The 13,159-nt window shown below is 39.5% G+C and overlaps 1 protein-coding gene across 13 annotated transcripts; it reads right to left on the bottom strand.

The window, feature by feature from the left end:
- Window positions 1-1,221: 1,221 nt before the first annotated feature.
- Window positions 1,222-12,877, bottom strand: LOC127334702 (uncharacterized). 13 transcript variants are annotated; one of them, XM_071826444.1, is made up of 16 exons: window positions 12,312-12,863; window positions 12,081-12,198; window positions 11,859-11,924; window positions 11,525-11,643; window positions 10,975-11,290; window positions 9,094-9,193; window positions 8,831-8,986; window positions 8,474-8,523; window positions 8,030-8,114; window positions 7,592-7,666; window positions 7,042-7,500; window positions 6,081-6,173; window positions 5,837-5,932; window positions 5,382-5,475; window positions 2,448-3,833; window positions 1,222-1,588 (listed from the first exon to the last, which is right to left on the bottom strand). In XM_071826444.1, exons 2-5 carry the CDS (start codon window positions 12,190-12,192, stop codon window positions 11,198-11,200), a joined length of 390 nt encoding a protein of 129 aa, XP_071682545.1. In that variant the 5' UTR covers window positions 12,193-12,198; window positions 12,312-12,863; the 3' UTR covers window positions 1,222-1,588; window positions 2,448-3,833; window positions 5,382-5,475; window positions 5,837-5,932; window positions 6,081-6,173; window positions 7,042-7,500; window positions 7,592-7,666; window positions 8,030-8,114; window positions 8,474-8,523; window positions 8,831-8,986; window positions 9,094-9,193; window positions 10,975-11,197. The 13 variants fall into 13 exon arrangements, 9 of the variants coding, with proteins under 9 accessions (XP_071682545.1, XP_071682549.1, XP_071682541.1 ...); XM_071826448.1 differs by having other exon boundaries at window positions 5,858-5,932; XR_011752314.1 differs by having other exon boundaries at window positions 2,448-5,475; window positions 11,400-11,643; window positions 12,312-12,875.
- Window positions 12,878-13,159: the final 282 nt, after the last annotated feature.

The raw sequence follows: 13,159 nt of genomic DNA, 5'->3' as shown, positions 1-13,159 counted from the left end.
TTGTATTGCTGGGAAGTATCAGTAACTCGACTAAGGTCGAGTAATAAGTTATGTAACATGTGTCTTTGTTGGTTAATATCATAAAGTTAGGAGCACAGGTTCGGCAGTTCTGTGTCTACTACTGACTTCACAATTATGGACTGACTTCACAATTATGGGTTGGGTTTTGCTGATAGAACGTACACTAGTGTGCACCAGTTACTGCCTGCGGAGTAGCATAAATGTACTGGCATGAATCATCTCATTGCTGCACTGACTGATGCGATGTGATTGTTAGGAGGCCGGGTAAGGGCATCTCCAACGCTCCGACCCAAACGGACGTGTTGGAGCGTTCGTTTTTGGCTGTTCGGAGACGCAGATAGACCAGAACGTCCGTGCCTTTTTTTGATCCCAAACGCACAGAAGACCCAAATCACTATTCCTACTAGATTTTGATGTGCGCCTTGGCGCACGATCCCGTAAGACTCATTGTAGGAGGTAAAATGATAATACATCTTCTTAGGTTTTACAAAATATAGCGAACCACACTAAATTACAAATAGAAAATCATTCATTTATATACCACCAGTTGATTCTGCCAAGAGCAAACTAATGGTTGTTGATTATGCCAAGAGGAACAAAAATAAGTGAACACCAAAATCATCATCTACATGTCCAGCATGGTCTTTAAAACTCATGGCACAAAGGACATAGAAAATTAAGCCGATTACATATTATCTGACAGCACACCGACTCAATAAGAGGATCTATAGAGCTAACAACACAAACACGAGACACGGTCATCCGAACTAAGAACCCGCAAGAACATACAGCGCAAGGTTCCTATAGGCATGCATTCCCTAGTAGTTTTAGTCACGAACCACGAACCCATAGAAACCCTGCAATAGGCGCACAACTTGCATGGTTGATTCCTCGTACGGAAATCGCAAACCAAACGACACAATTGACCAAAAAAGAACCGGGTGGGCGGCGCGATCCCGTGGGATTTGAACCAATCTACAACATGTATAACAGCAGTGAAAATTATCTTAGGTAATGGGGATGCATTTTACATGATTTATAAAACAAATACATCAAGATGAAATTATAACTGAAACACGAAATCAGAACGGAGCAGCATACACTTATATACAATGAGGGATATACATAATAACTATTATGCAAGAGTAGATTGGTAGAAAAGAGAAGACAGTTAGTAAAGTGTAGAATGTACACCGAGAATGTATTAAACGCAATTACTGAAACCAGCAGGAAATCAACAAAGATAACGGTAAGTATATACACATGGTTCTGAGATAACAGTAGGTATATACACACAAGGTAGTACTCAGGTAGTACTCAGGACTAAGTTCTCTACCTACAACAGAATACAGAAGGTAGCAATCTCAATCTAGGTAACGATGATCACACCTCATAATCTATGTTGAATTCGAAGACGTGGATCTCACTTTGAGAATGGTTGGCCTCAAAGTCAAGGAGGATGGAATTATGCTTGCCAAGCTATCTTCATGCTCATAGACAGGGTGTGACGGCAGAAGACGGGAAGATACGTCATCCCTTTTAGCCATGATGACCAGTTGTTGCGTATCTGCCATCATTATTCATGTGTCAAGAAATAGAATCACTTTGAAACTGGCAATTCTTCAACAATCTAGATTAATGTATATAATCTACCCTAAGGATAAGTTTGGTAGCCAAGTAACAACAATTGCATGTCCCCTCTCGACTGACTATACTTGGATGCTTGAACTTCTGAAGCAAAATACAGTAACAACAGTAGCAAAATAGTGGTAGCGAAAGCCTCAAACATAAGAAAATGTTGAACAACAAACAATACAATAAGAGACCCTCTTTCATGAATATCAAGAGAGCAACTATTTAGCCAAAAGTAATTAAGTGTAGACACAGAGTAAGCTCACAATATACTTCCATGAGCCGAACAATCAAGTCAAGAAGGAAAAATTAAGCACGGGTGTGTAAATAGAGAGAGTGATTGTGAAGCAATAGTTTATGGTGTAAAAGGGAACATTGATAAATTCAGCTCTATGTTGTCAGACTAAAGATATCCATAGGTAGATCGAGAAAAGGAGATAGCCGATTTCCAAAGTCTAGTAATCATACGATCTGATTTGCTGAGAAGGAAATGTCTTCTTTCTTATTTTTCTGGAAAGTCATACAATATAAACAATATCTGAATTTTGAATGGATTTAACTCCAAGGCAATTTATGAACTATTCTTTGTTTTGTATGGCTTTAACTCCTACGCGATTCATGAAATAATTGCCCATACTTAATCCATAAGACCAAAAATGAATACAAATGGGTCCTTCTCTTAATTAAAGCCAATGATACATTTCCTATATCATGTCATGAGTAAATAAAAAAAATGAATACATCAAGTAAAAAAACTAAATATTATTTGAATATGCACCTATAAAGTTGAATACCTTTCATAAGATCATCAACCTCATTCCATATTGCAGCTTGTAATTTTCACCCTTGATTCCTGAATCACTTAACACTATATCTGAAGTAAAAATATAACTTTCTAGTGACAACACCAGCAGAAATACACTGGCATATTCAATCTGAAGCAGACAGTAGCCCAGATTCTGTTAGGAATCAAAATCTATATGAAGAAAATATACGCTAAATATCTCTTACTAATGTGTACAACACCAACAACAACAAAAAACACAATCGCATATTGTTGAAGGGAACACAACATATATTTAGTTCCTAAGTCTAGTTAGGAATGAAAAGCGCTTTAAAAAGCAGAATACTTGGTCATGATGCACTTACTGTAGTTACTTTGCTAAATTATAAAGCACATTAAAAAATGAGGGCCTAAGCAACCCCCACTTCATATGGTTGATAGACACATTAAAGAATAAAAACTATCTTGCTATCACAATATAAAAGATGCGTATACATAGGTGTTGAGCGGTTATAAATCCAGAGTCACCATTCCTATAAAAAAAACTAAGAAGAATTGGCGAATAAGCAGGAAAAATATTGGCTGATCAACCATACCAATATGTCCCCAGAAGCAAGGAGCATCCTGCTTATGGGTTGACAGACACATTACAAAATATAAACTATCTTGCTATCACAATATAAAAGATGCATATACATAGATGCTCAGCAGTTATAAATCCAGAGTCACCATTCCTATAAAAAAAACTTAGAAGAATTGGCCAATAAGCAGGAAAAATATTGGAGTATTGGTTTAAGAACATATTGGATACCGCCAAGTTATCCATAAGAGGCAAAATTTCTATGCGCACCAGCAATCCCAAAATACATTTTGTGCGATAGGAGAAGGAACTCTTAAATTTTCCATCTGAAACAACTATTATCTAAGAAAATGGAACAACACAATAATTTTATTTCAGAAAATTGGAACTTGAGGCTCATCTCTGATTTGATGGCAATTTCTTTTCTCATCAAAATAAAAATACAGAAGAAATTGAGAGGATAAAAGTCAATATGACACCAACCATTCAGTTGCTAGCACTTTCCAATTAAAATATGGCAGAATAATATACTGTACTTTTCCAGTATTGAACTAATTAGAGTTGCCAGTACTATGCAGGAATGGATTCGCTATTTTTTCGATGCAAAAGAAGCCATATTTTGGGAGTGTCTTGCGCAGCCCCGCACAGCGCAAATGATAAACAGACAGAGAGTAAGTAGACACGGAGATTGTATGAAAATATATTACACCTAGCAGTAGCATTGTAAGAAACGTGTCTTGCAGATAGACACTACTCAGACAAATGGTCTACACAATCTCACCTCGATAAAAGTTCCCAATGGTTCTCAATTAGCACCTAATACAAAAAAGGCATGCAATTAAAGACAATGTCAGTTAAGGGGTAAGAAGCGTCTTTCAAATCTCCATAAAAAATCCAAGTAACACCATCCATTTGTTTTGTTCAGATAAACCGCGAGCCTTTCACATGTAATAGAACAAAGTCTTGAGCCCAGCGTAGAAACGTCATAGGCAAGTGAAAGCAGAGTATATCATCTAAAGTAGATAGAGACGATGGATACTCACTTGCAGCTGATCTGTGGCACTGAACTTACAGACAATTAAACATTAAATTGTGGGCTGAAACTGCATGACAACCTTTCAGGCAAAATATCTAAGCCCCGACAACAACGCAAGTTACATACTTACAACCTATCTATTAACCCAAACATTCAGCTGTTATTTCACCCTTGACAAATATAAACCTTTCAAATATAATTAACTACTAATTACATACTTATGGACTACTCACTTCTTGGGTTAGTTCAGGGAATGACTTCTTCAGCTTACTAATACTATCAGCTCACAGAGCTTTCATGCCAGTAAAACTTCAAAATGACTATGATATTATAGAGACTAGTAAAATTGCACGTGCAACGCACGTATAAAATAAATAGAAAATTCTTTGTTCATCCTAAAATCAACAAACTTTGTTGTTGGATAGCATTCCTGCATTCGACGCATGATTGCGAGTATTTCCTTTACCCGATGAGACTCTATTGGAGTGAGATTGCGAGTATTTCCTTTACCCAATGAGAACTATATTGGAGTGAATTTAGGGGGAAATGTGTAATTGTGGTGTGAACCTTCTATGATTTATTATAGGACTGGGGAGGGCTGTGTTCTGTGCTGCACCGTAAATGTTTTACCCGTTCTAAATAAGAAGTCAACAACCAAGTTTAATTATTTATATTATTGTTATACTGCAATGATGCAGCCATGTAATCTCATTAATGTGATGATTATGGTCATTATTATTTTATTTTAGGGTATGAATAACAATTGTGTTATCAGCAATATGGAAGAGAGAAGATTTTTTTGCAGTGATGAGTATATGTAAGCAAATTCTCATCCCCACAAAAATGTTACAAATGGCCCGTTCCTCTCTAGTAAAATAAGAAAAAAAATTAGGCTGACATGCCAACTACTCGATCGTTCTAAAAATACCAGTGATACATATTTTTTCATACAACAAGCAAGTAATTTCATAGAGTGCACCTCATCTCATTTGACAAGAAACAACCGGTCTGAGAGTCGTCTTATTTCACATGAAAATCACATACATTGTACACAAGAAAATCACATCATCTCATCTTTCAAGAAACATCTAGATATACTTGGTTGTGTTACACATGAAAATCACACGTACATTGTCAACTATATTAGTTAGATACGCTACATTATTTGTAGATTCCATTTTTAAAAACTTCCAACAATATACATATTAGTTTCACAGTGTACACATTTTCATACCCTTCATCTCATCTCAAGGAACATAATAAATTAAAAGGAAATACATCACACACCATACTGAAAATCAATTGAAAATTGCAGTATTCGAGAAAACCTGGTAGTGGTAGGCTACTGTATTGATATAAGCATCTTTTTTCCTTATGTCTTGTTTTTTGAACCATTCCATCTTTGTTATCCCTCGGATAAACCTGCATATATTTTATTAACAAGTAATACATGGAAATAAAGAGAAAACTTGCATGCCATAATTATTTTAAGAAAATGCACTGATGCTATTTAAATTGTTTCCTCGTTTAATCACTTGCAAGTTACTGCTAGATTGAGTTTAAACTTGATTTCTCTCTGAATCCAAACAAGATGGTACAGTATAGCTGCTACTACTTTGGTCATTTGTAACAATGCAATTGCCTGAAAGACCTCTATGTACACTATGTCAGATTGATCAGATAATATGATGGTATGTTGTTCCCTCATACGCCGCTATTGTTAGAAGATGCACCTGATACCATACATACATAGTAGAAGTATGTACATCAGTTCAAAATGCACCTGAAGAACCTGAAGCCATACATGCTGTTTAAATGGGGAACACTCCCCTGATCCAAATGGTGACGCGGCTCGACAGATATTCTTCATGTACTATGCCTGTGATGAAAACAAAATGGAATCTTAAAATCATCAGGAAACACTGTAATTAGTGAACAGTTGCGGATCAGAAGTTAACGTAGCCAAAAATAGCACAATAGAAGAAGACGATAAAACTAACTGAGTAGTAAAAATGACGAAAAAGTACCCAGAGGTTAACTTAACCATCATTTTTTGACCTCCCTTGTTGCTTCAGAGTAATTTGACCTTCTTGACCTCTGAATGTATATACACTCCATCTCTGCAAACAACAGTATATAAAAAAGTTCCATATAAAAGTGAATTTGCAACCATGTAATGTTCCAAAAACAACTTATAAAAGTGAACTTGCAAAGTTACCCTCATGCAAAACCTATGCAAGATCACAATTAGATAGGTCTCATGAAAAATTGAAGTTAAATGCAGTAACAGTTATAGGGTTAGCCCAAGCATATCAGTAAAAACCAGAAGGAAGCATCCTAGGAAAATATTTGAACTCGCATGTGTAAACTGCGAGTCAGCGAAATTCACTAATCTACATATCACTTTGACTAACGATATGATCTTGCTACATGCAAAAAATTAATTGATGCCAAAATTGTAATGTAATGCATAATGGATTGTCAAACAAGAAAGAAAACAGAGCATCAAGGTCAGATCATACATGCGTTTACCATCACAGGGTATTTCCAATTATCCCACAGCTCCGTCTTCTTTTTCGGAATTCCACCTTGAGTTCACAATTTTATTCTCTTTCTTGTTCTCAAGATTTGGTAGAACCCGTGTTTGTATCCTGATCGTAGCACTAATCCCTGACTGAAGAGTAAAATGACAATACTGAACCTCTAAAGCACTCTATTCGCGATATGCACAATGCACTGATACCCGAGTGGTGTACAAACACATAATCTTAATGTAAAACAGAAAAACCAATTATTGAGACTACACACTGAATTGCTGTAACAGTAAATTGTGCCAAAGAAGAGCAACAAATGCATGTATACGCTATGTAAAGCTTGTAACAAAGCGTGGTGGTAATAATAGAGAGATGACTACAACTCTAATACTAATCAAATTCCCACAAGAGAAATCTAAAGCACGGATTGGAGAATCATAAAATAAGCAGATACCTTCAGGATTCTAGAGTGCGGGCGGCGGGGGACGGGCGGCGGGCGAAGACGGGGCGGCGGGGGGGCGACGGGCGGCGGGGGACGGGCGGCAGGCGGGCGACGGGCGGCAGGGGACGGGCGGCGGGCGGCGGGCGGGCGGCAGGCGGCGGGCCGCGGGCGACGGGCGGCAGGCGGCAGGCGGCGAGCGGCGAGCGGCGAGCGACGAGCGACGGGAGTGATTAGCGTGATTAGCCTAATTATTGATTAGCCTTGATTTGTGATTGGATTGTCAGCCCCGGACTGTTTTAGCGTTAATGTCGGGTGGCCTTTGAAGCGTTGGATGAGTGTTTGACGGCTGCGATCTTTTGGATCTGCCCCCTCTGGGCCTTTTTATACTGGTATAGATAAACATTTTTAACAGTTTAAAAATAATGCACACCAGAGTAAATAACCTTGCTTTACAGCCCATTTTCCATTTTCCTGATACAAGATATATGTCATTTAGTATTAGACATATAAGTTACTAAAAAAAAGATAAATCACCGGGCACATTTAGAGAACAATGACATACCATGCTAACATCAAAATCCGAGCCTCGGTATGGGGAAACTCAAGATGAGAGGAAATAATTTTGATGCCTTCTGGGCTGTTCCAGTAAGTTAGAAAACAACTCATTCATATGTAATAGCACCTCACAAAAAAATACCATATAACTGCATCAAAATGGTACGTGACTAATGAATGAGCTTACATAAGAATTAACAATGACTACTTCTGTTCACTAATACTTCGTGTATAAGACAACTTAGCTTTCCAAAACATCTTATATTAGTGAACGGATGGAGTGCTACATCATTATTTATAGTGATTCACATATAACAGTCTTGTTCTAATATGGATGTTAATCCACTATTTAAAGTTATATCTACAACTTGGAAATGAAAGGAGGACTACTATGAGAGCAAAAATAACGGCATACACATGTTTGGAAAATTGTGAAAGAACTTACTCAATCATGCCAGATGAGCTATCAGCATAAGTATAGAAAAGCTAGTCAATCCATTCTACTTCCTTGGAAACAACTTTAATGGAACCTGGAAATATATGGAAACGTTACTACAAATAGACCTAAGTAATATGTGGTTCACTGTCAATATAGCACATTAAATAACTTATATATGCACCATATCTGGAAGGAGCAAAAAGAAGGACAAGGTCGATTAACTAAATAGCACTACAATGACAAACAAGGTCTTATCGAATGAGTAGACCCTCCAAAATAAAATAAAAAAGGTGCAGAATGTTGTCACATGCTGATCTGTACATATATGGGATCACCTAGAGTTCCAAACACATTATGGAACAGATTCTAAAATAATTTGAACCCCAAAAATGAACTTGTGCAGCGTGGGAGAAAAATGGGAATGAAACAAAGATTAATACTGAAGCTTACCATTTAGCCCATTTAGTTGCAGAAGGACCAAATGGCTAGATCACCCAAACCTGAAATGTACCATGAATCATGCAAACATTAAATAAAACGTGAAATACAATTAAGTTTTCCAATCATATAAAAATCTATATAAGCCAAGAAAATGGTCCGAAGTTCACTAAAAAACAGTACACGTTCGTAGAAAAAAAAGGTGCAACAACATAAACTCAATGGTTGTGCTAACGAAGATAACAACAGATGATTCTGTCATCCCACGGAACCTCAGTGTATTTACATTAATTCAAAAAGCCCTATCACCCAAAAGGGCAAATTAATTTTATGTCCACAGTGCAGCACAAAAGGCAGTAGGCAAATCACCTTTGGTAATCAAATGTATCTACAAAGGAAGCATAGGATACGAATCAGTAGTCCACCTTGTGTCGAAAATAAGAACATCCCTCCTTGCTTCACAAATGGTCCTTCCTGGGAACGTGAACACAACATAAGAGATTGCAAAGATGCTGCCAGCTACATCTGTATATGAAGGAAAGGAAACCAGTTGTCTTGGTGAGAGTAGTATGGTCTGCTCATGCACAAGCAAGGAAAGAAAAGGAAAGGTCCACAATTAGTGAGTAGTCCACCTTGTGTCGAAAAGGAGCACATCCCTCCTTGCTTCACCAATTGTCCTTCCCGGGACAGTGAGCACAACATCAGAGACCGCGGAGATGCTGCCAGCTACATCTGCAAATCAAGGAAACGAAGCCAGTGGTCTCGATGAGAGTAGAATAGTCTGCTCATGCACAACCAAGCAAAGAAAAGGATCGGTTCATATTTAGTGAAATTTATATTCGAAGGGAAAGAGAACACAAAGTACTGCTAGACTTGAAGAACACATATGAAAGAGCTCTCTTCCGATTCACAATTAGTGAAATTTATATTTAAAATGTATACATCATGTGGGGAAGAGGAAAGCTAGGAAGTGACAATAGAGATGAAAATCATGGGACAACATCTAGTATTTAAGAGGGAGGGACGCGGGCAATGTAATGGTATTTAAGTGCCCAGAAGCCTACTTAAGCTAATTATATCATAAATGAATATGAAAGGGAGAAAATAAAGCTTATAGCTCCTATATAAAGTATAAAACCGACCACAACCAAGCAATTTCGTCCCATTTGAACTTTTGATAACATCTACTCCAAGAATTAGATACTCAAATAGCACTATTAAAGACATTACAAAATAGAGTTTTTACGTCTGGAAAGAGGTACTGAAGCATACATCTCAATTTAAAATGTCAAGCACATAAGAATCTAAGAGTAAAAGAGTAAGATCTACATCAGCTTTTGCAGGCTGAAGTAAATAGAATAGCTAATATATGTGCAGCTAGAACATATGTAAAATATTAGAAACCATTCCAAGTCCTCACAAAGTCAAAAGAAATGTGTGTAACTTAAGTTGTACCTTAGCATTCAATTTTAACCATAGATGATGAATTGTATCCATGGATAAAACACTAACCTTGTATCTAAAAGATTATGGTCAAGATAAATAAGTTTAGTGGTACCTAAGTACGCATGCTACTTCTGAAAATAGTTATTTGGTGTACGATTATTAGTGATCATGAAGTAATGGAATTCCTTTCATTTCTTCTCTTGGCTTATTTATACAGGAATGCATGCAATGGAGTTATAACAAAAGACAACACAGAAGCTTTATACAATTTTAGGACAGTGTGCACTGTAGTTAGTAAATTCAGAGATATGCATAGGTTACAGTCTGCTGTAACAAAATATCCCGATACTGATCATATGGCTCTGTTTTAGCTCTTGTCTACATTCCTACATTAGACAAGGAAGTGTGAATTCCCCACTTACTGGCCAAACCACACCACGACAGTTTTCAAGTTTCCGAATACGACACTGTATTTTTCAGAGATCTGCAGGTAACTGTTAAAGTCTGCAACTCGCATGTACACCAGCGATCATATATATACTAACAAGAAGTGAATTTGGCGGAAGATACAAGACGGTTCTCATGTCGCAAAACACAAATCTCTACAGAACAATACGTAATATACAATGTGATTTTTTCCCATGGTACAATCAGCTTAGTTAAAAAGGAATGAACCTTAACTTGACTTATGGTACGCAGATCTAGAATGAACACATAAATGCTAACCAAATCATTTCCTTCCTCACTTGACCAGTATTATCGTCCAATTACTAAGCTCCTAGCCTCCTTTCATTTCTGATTAAACATTACATTAGTTTGATATGTGTCATGTTTGTGATGACACTGAAATCTGATGTTTATGTATCTGCACATGCATATTTATGTACACGGGATGCCACCTCTAAATCGGGCAACATAGAAGAACTTGGCGCATGCATATTTTATACACGGGATGCCAACTCTATGTATCTGCGCATGCATATTTTATATTCTCACAACCATGTATCAGATCAACACAGAAGAAAGCCAAAAAAAAACATATTATTGGCGCAAGTGTAAGGTTCTACCTGATTGGTTGAGGATTTGGGCGCCTAAGCTCCGGATAATTTCTCATCGCCGGCGTCAGCTTGGATGATGGGTGCTGACAGGCTCAGCGTGCTCCACCGATAGGGTGACGCTGCAACACCAGGCAACACGCCTCGTGATGCTCAAGACATCTGGCCTTGCCTTGTTTTGGTTGCTGCTTCCCGTGCCATGTCATGCCGCTGATGATATCCACTCTCAAAGGGATCAGTGGTTCCCTTCCAAGTAATCTCTCGGTTTTAGTCTGTGGTTATGGCAGTGGCCGAGACATTGACGATCTGACTCTCCTATAGCTTCAACCTGTCAATTGGAGAGCAAACAGAGCTAGAATTCAAATACCTACAACCAGGGAGAATATCTGAAATTATAAAGTATGCAAGTATATAGCCAAAGAGGGGACGCATCATACAAATTGTGAACTTCTTTGATGAGAGAATACCAAATAAAGTATTCAACATAATCTACCCGACCAATGACAGGTTAAATCCTAGCTTGCCATTATATAAGAAATCTGCAGATGTTTCTGTATCTCACGCTAACTTTCAATAGAAAACCACCACCGGAATTGGTTCTTCTATTTATTTTCTTCATCTTAACAACGAAAGATAGAAAGAAGAAATAAATACAGACATGTGCTTCTTCCACGTTAAAATCTGCACAAACAGAAACAGCAAGATCTGGGGAATCAATATGGCAAATTACAACGTACCAATATATTATGCCAGAGAGCGAGTTGCCAAACAAATCAAAAGAAAGAAGTGAACGTCAAGTACATCATTTTAAGATATCTGCATGAGCTGCATTGGCTCACGTTCACGCCATATATGGAAGTGGAAGAGAGGAAAAACAAAGAAAAAAGAAGTGGTACCTGTGAATGCTTTGCACACTCTGACATCCAACTCTGGAGGCAATCTCAAAGGCACCACTACATTTCCTGCAATATCAAGTGAAACAATATTAATCTCTCGTTGTTGTATGAAATTTGGTCTAAAATTGCAGACGCAATAACATTGCGCCAGCAATAATTTGGTCTCAAGTGCTGCAATAACAAAATCCTCCAAACAAACCAGAAGAAGAAAAACTGAATCACCATTGTGTGAATGTTCAGAAGCCTTTTTCTGGCTGGTCAAGTTCATTCTCTTCTTTTCCTGCCTAACTTTGAGATGAGAGTTTCTCTTTTGATAAATGTGTTTGCTCCTCATCTAAAGCTACATCAGACCCAGAACAAAATAAAATTAGAAGTTCATCTAAGAGTGATTAGAACTCGAAATCTGGAGGAAATGGTGCCTAAAAATTATCAATTTGGGAAGGAAAAACTAACATCGGCACCCTCTCTCATGTTGTTCGGAGTTCAGCCCATCTCGACTCGACATTACCGTCCGTCTCTGTGTCTACAGAGAAGCATCTCCCTCTGGTGCTGCTTGGCAGCGAGGCAGTAGATCGAGGTGGAGCTCGAGGCGCTGCCGGCACGCCCCGCCATCTCCATCTAGGGCGGAGCTCGAGCAGCCCCTCCTGCTTGCGCCGTCGATGCGCTGCTCCTGTTGGCCGGCGGTCGTCCAAGGAGGCGGAGTGGCGCGGTCACGCGAAGGCTGGGGGTTGAAGACGGAGAAAGGGAGAAGGAGAAGGGCGGGTGGCCAGGGAGGCGGAGCGGCACCGGAACGGCGCAGAGGACCAGCCGGAGCAGGGAGGTGGCGGCTGGGATGGGGGTGCGGGGCAAGAGGAGGAGGCAGACAGAGGCGGCGGCTGCACGCGAATGGCTAGGGTTTGTTCCAGGGGGCTCTGATTTTGTCTCACCTCACACCCATTCATGTCCAATCAGCGAACCAGACGTGGCCTAGACGCGAGGCAAGCGACCCAACCGGCCCGCGCGAAGTGGCTGTCGTGGATGCGCTGTGAGGCCCCCGTTGGGGGGCATCTATTATAGGTTAGATTCTCTAGTACTAGCTGCCATGAACCAGCCCGGCGAGCTCCGCCGCGCCCGTGCTCGCTGCATCCCGGCAGGCCGCGCCCCGGCGACCTCCGCCCCCGCCCGTGCCGCCCGCGCGTGCAAGCTCCGTGGTAGGCCGCGCCCGACGAGCTCGCCCTAGGCCGCCGCACTCCGTCGCGGCGCCCTCGCCTCGTGCTCGCGGCCGAGAGGTGCGGCACGGCGAGCGCCCGCAGCACGGACGG

This window comes from Lolium perenne, chromosome 2 (genome assembly GCF_019359855.2).
Source record: "Lolium perenne isolate Kyuss_39 chromosome 2, Kyuss_2.0, whole genome shotgun sequence".
Taxonomy (NCBI): domain Eukaryota; kingdom Viridiplantae; phylum Streptophyta; class Magnoliopsida; order Poales; family Poaceae; genus Lolium; species Lolium perenne.
The sequence above is the reverse complement of the archived record's forward strand: the minus strand, read 5'-3'. Positions and strand labels throughout refer to the sequence as shown.

Coding starts and splice junctions, on each gene's coding strand:
- LOC127334702 (XM_071826440.1), bottom strand. CDS start 12,192: ATGAGGAGCAAACACATTTATCAAAAGAGAAACTCTCATCTCAAAGTT. Junction 11,644..11,858: donor AGTGTGCAAAGCATTCACAG/GTACCACTTCTT, acceptor CTGTTTGTGCAG/ATTTTAACGTGGAAGAAGCA. Junction 11,291..11,524: donor GTTTTCTATTGAAAGTTAGC/GTGAGATACAGA, acceptor TCCAATTGACAG/GTTGAAGCTATAGGAGAGTC.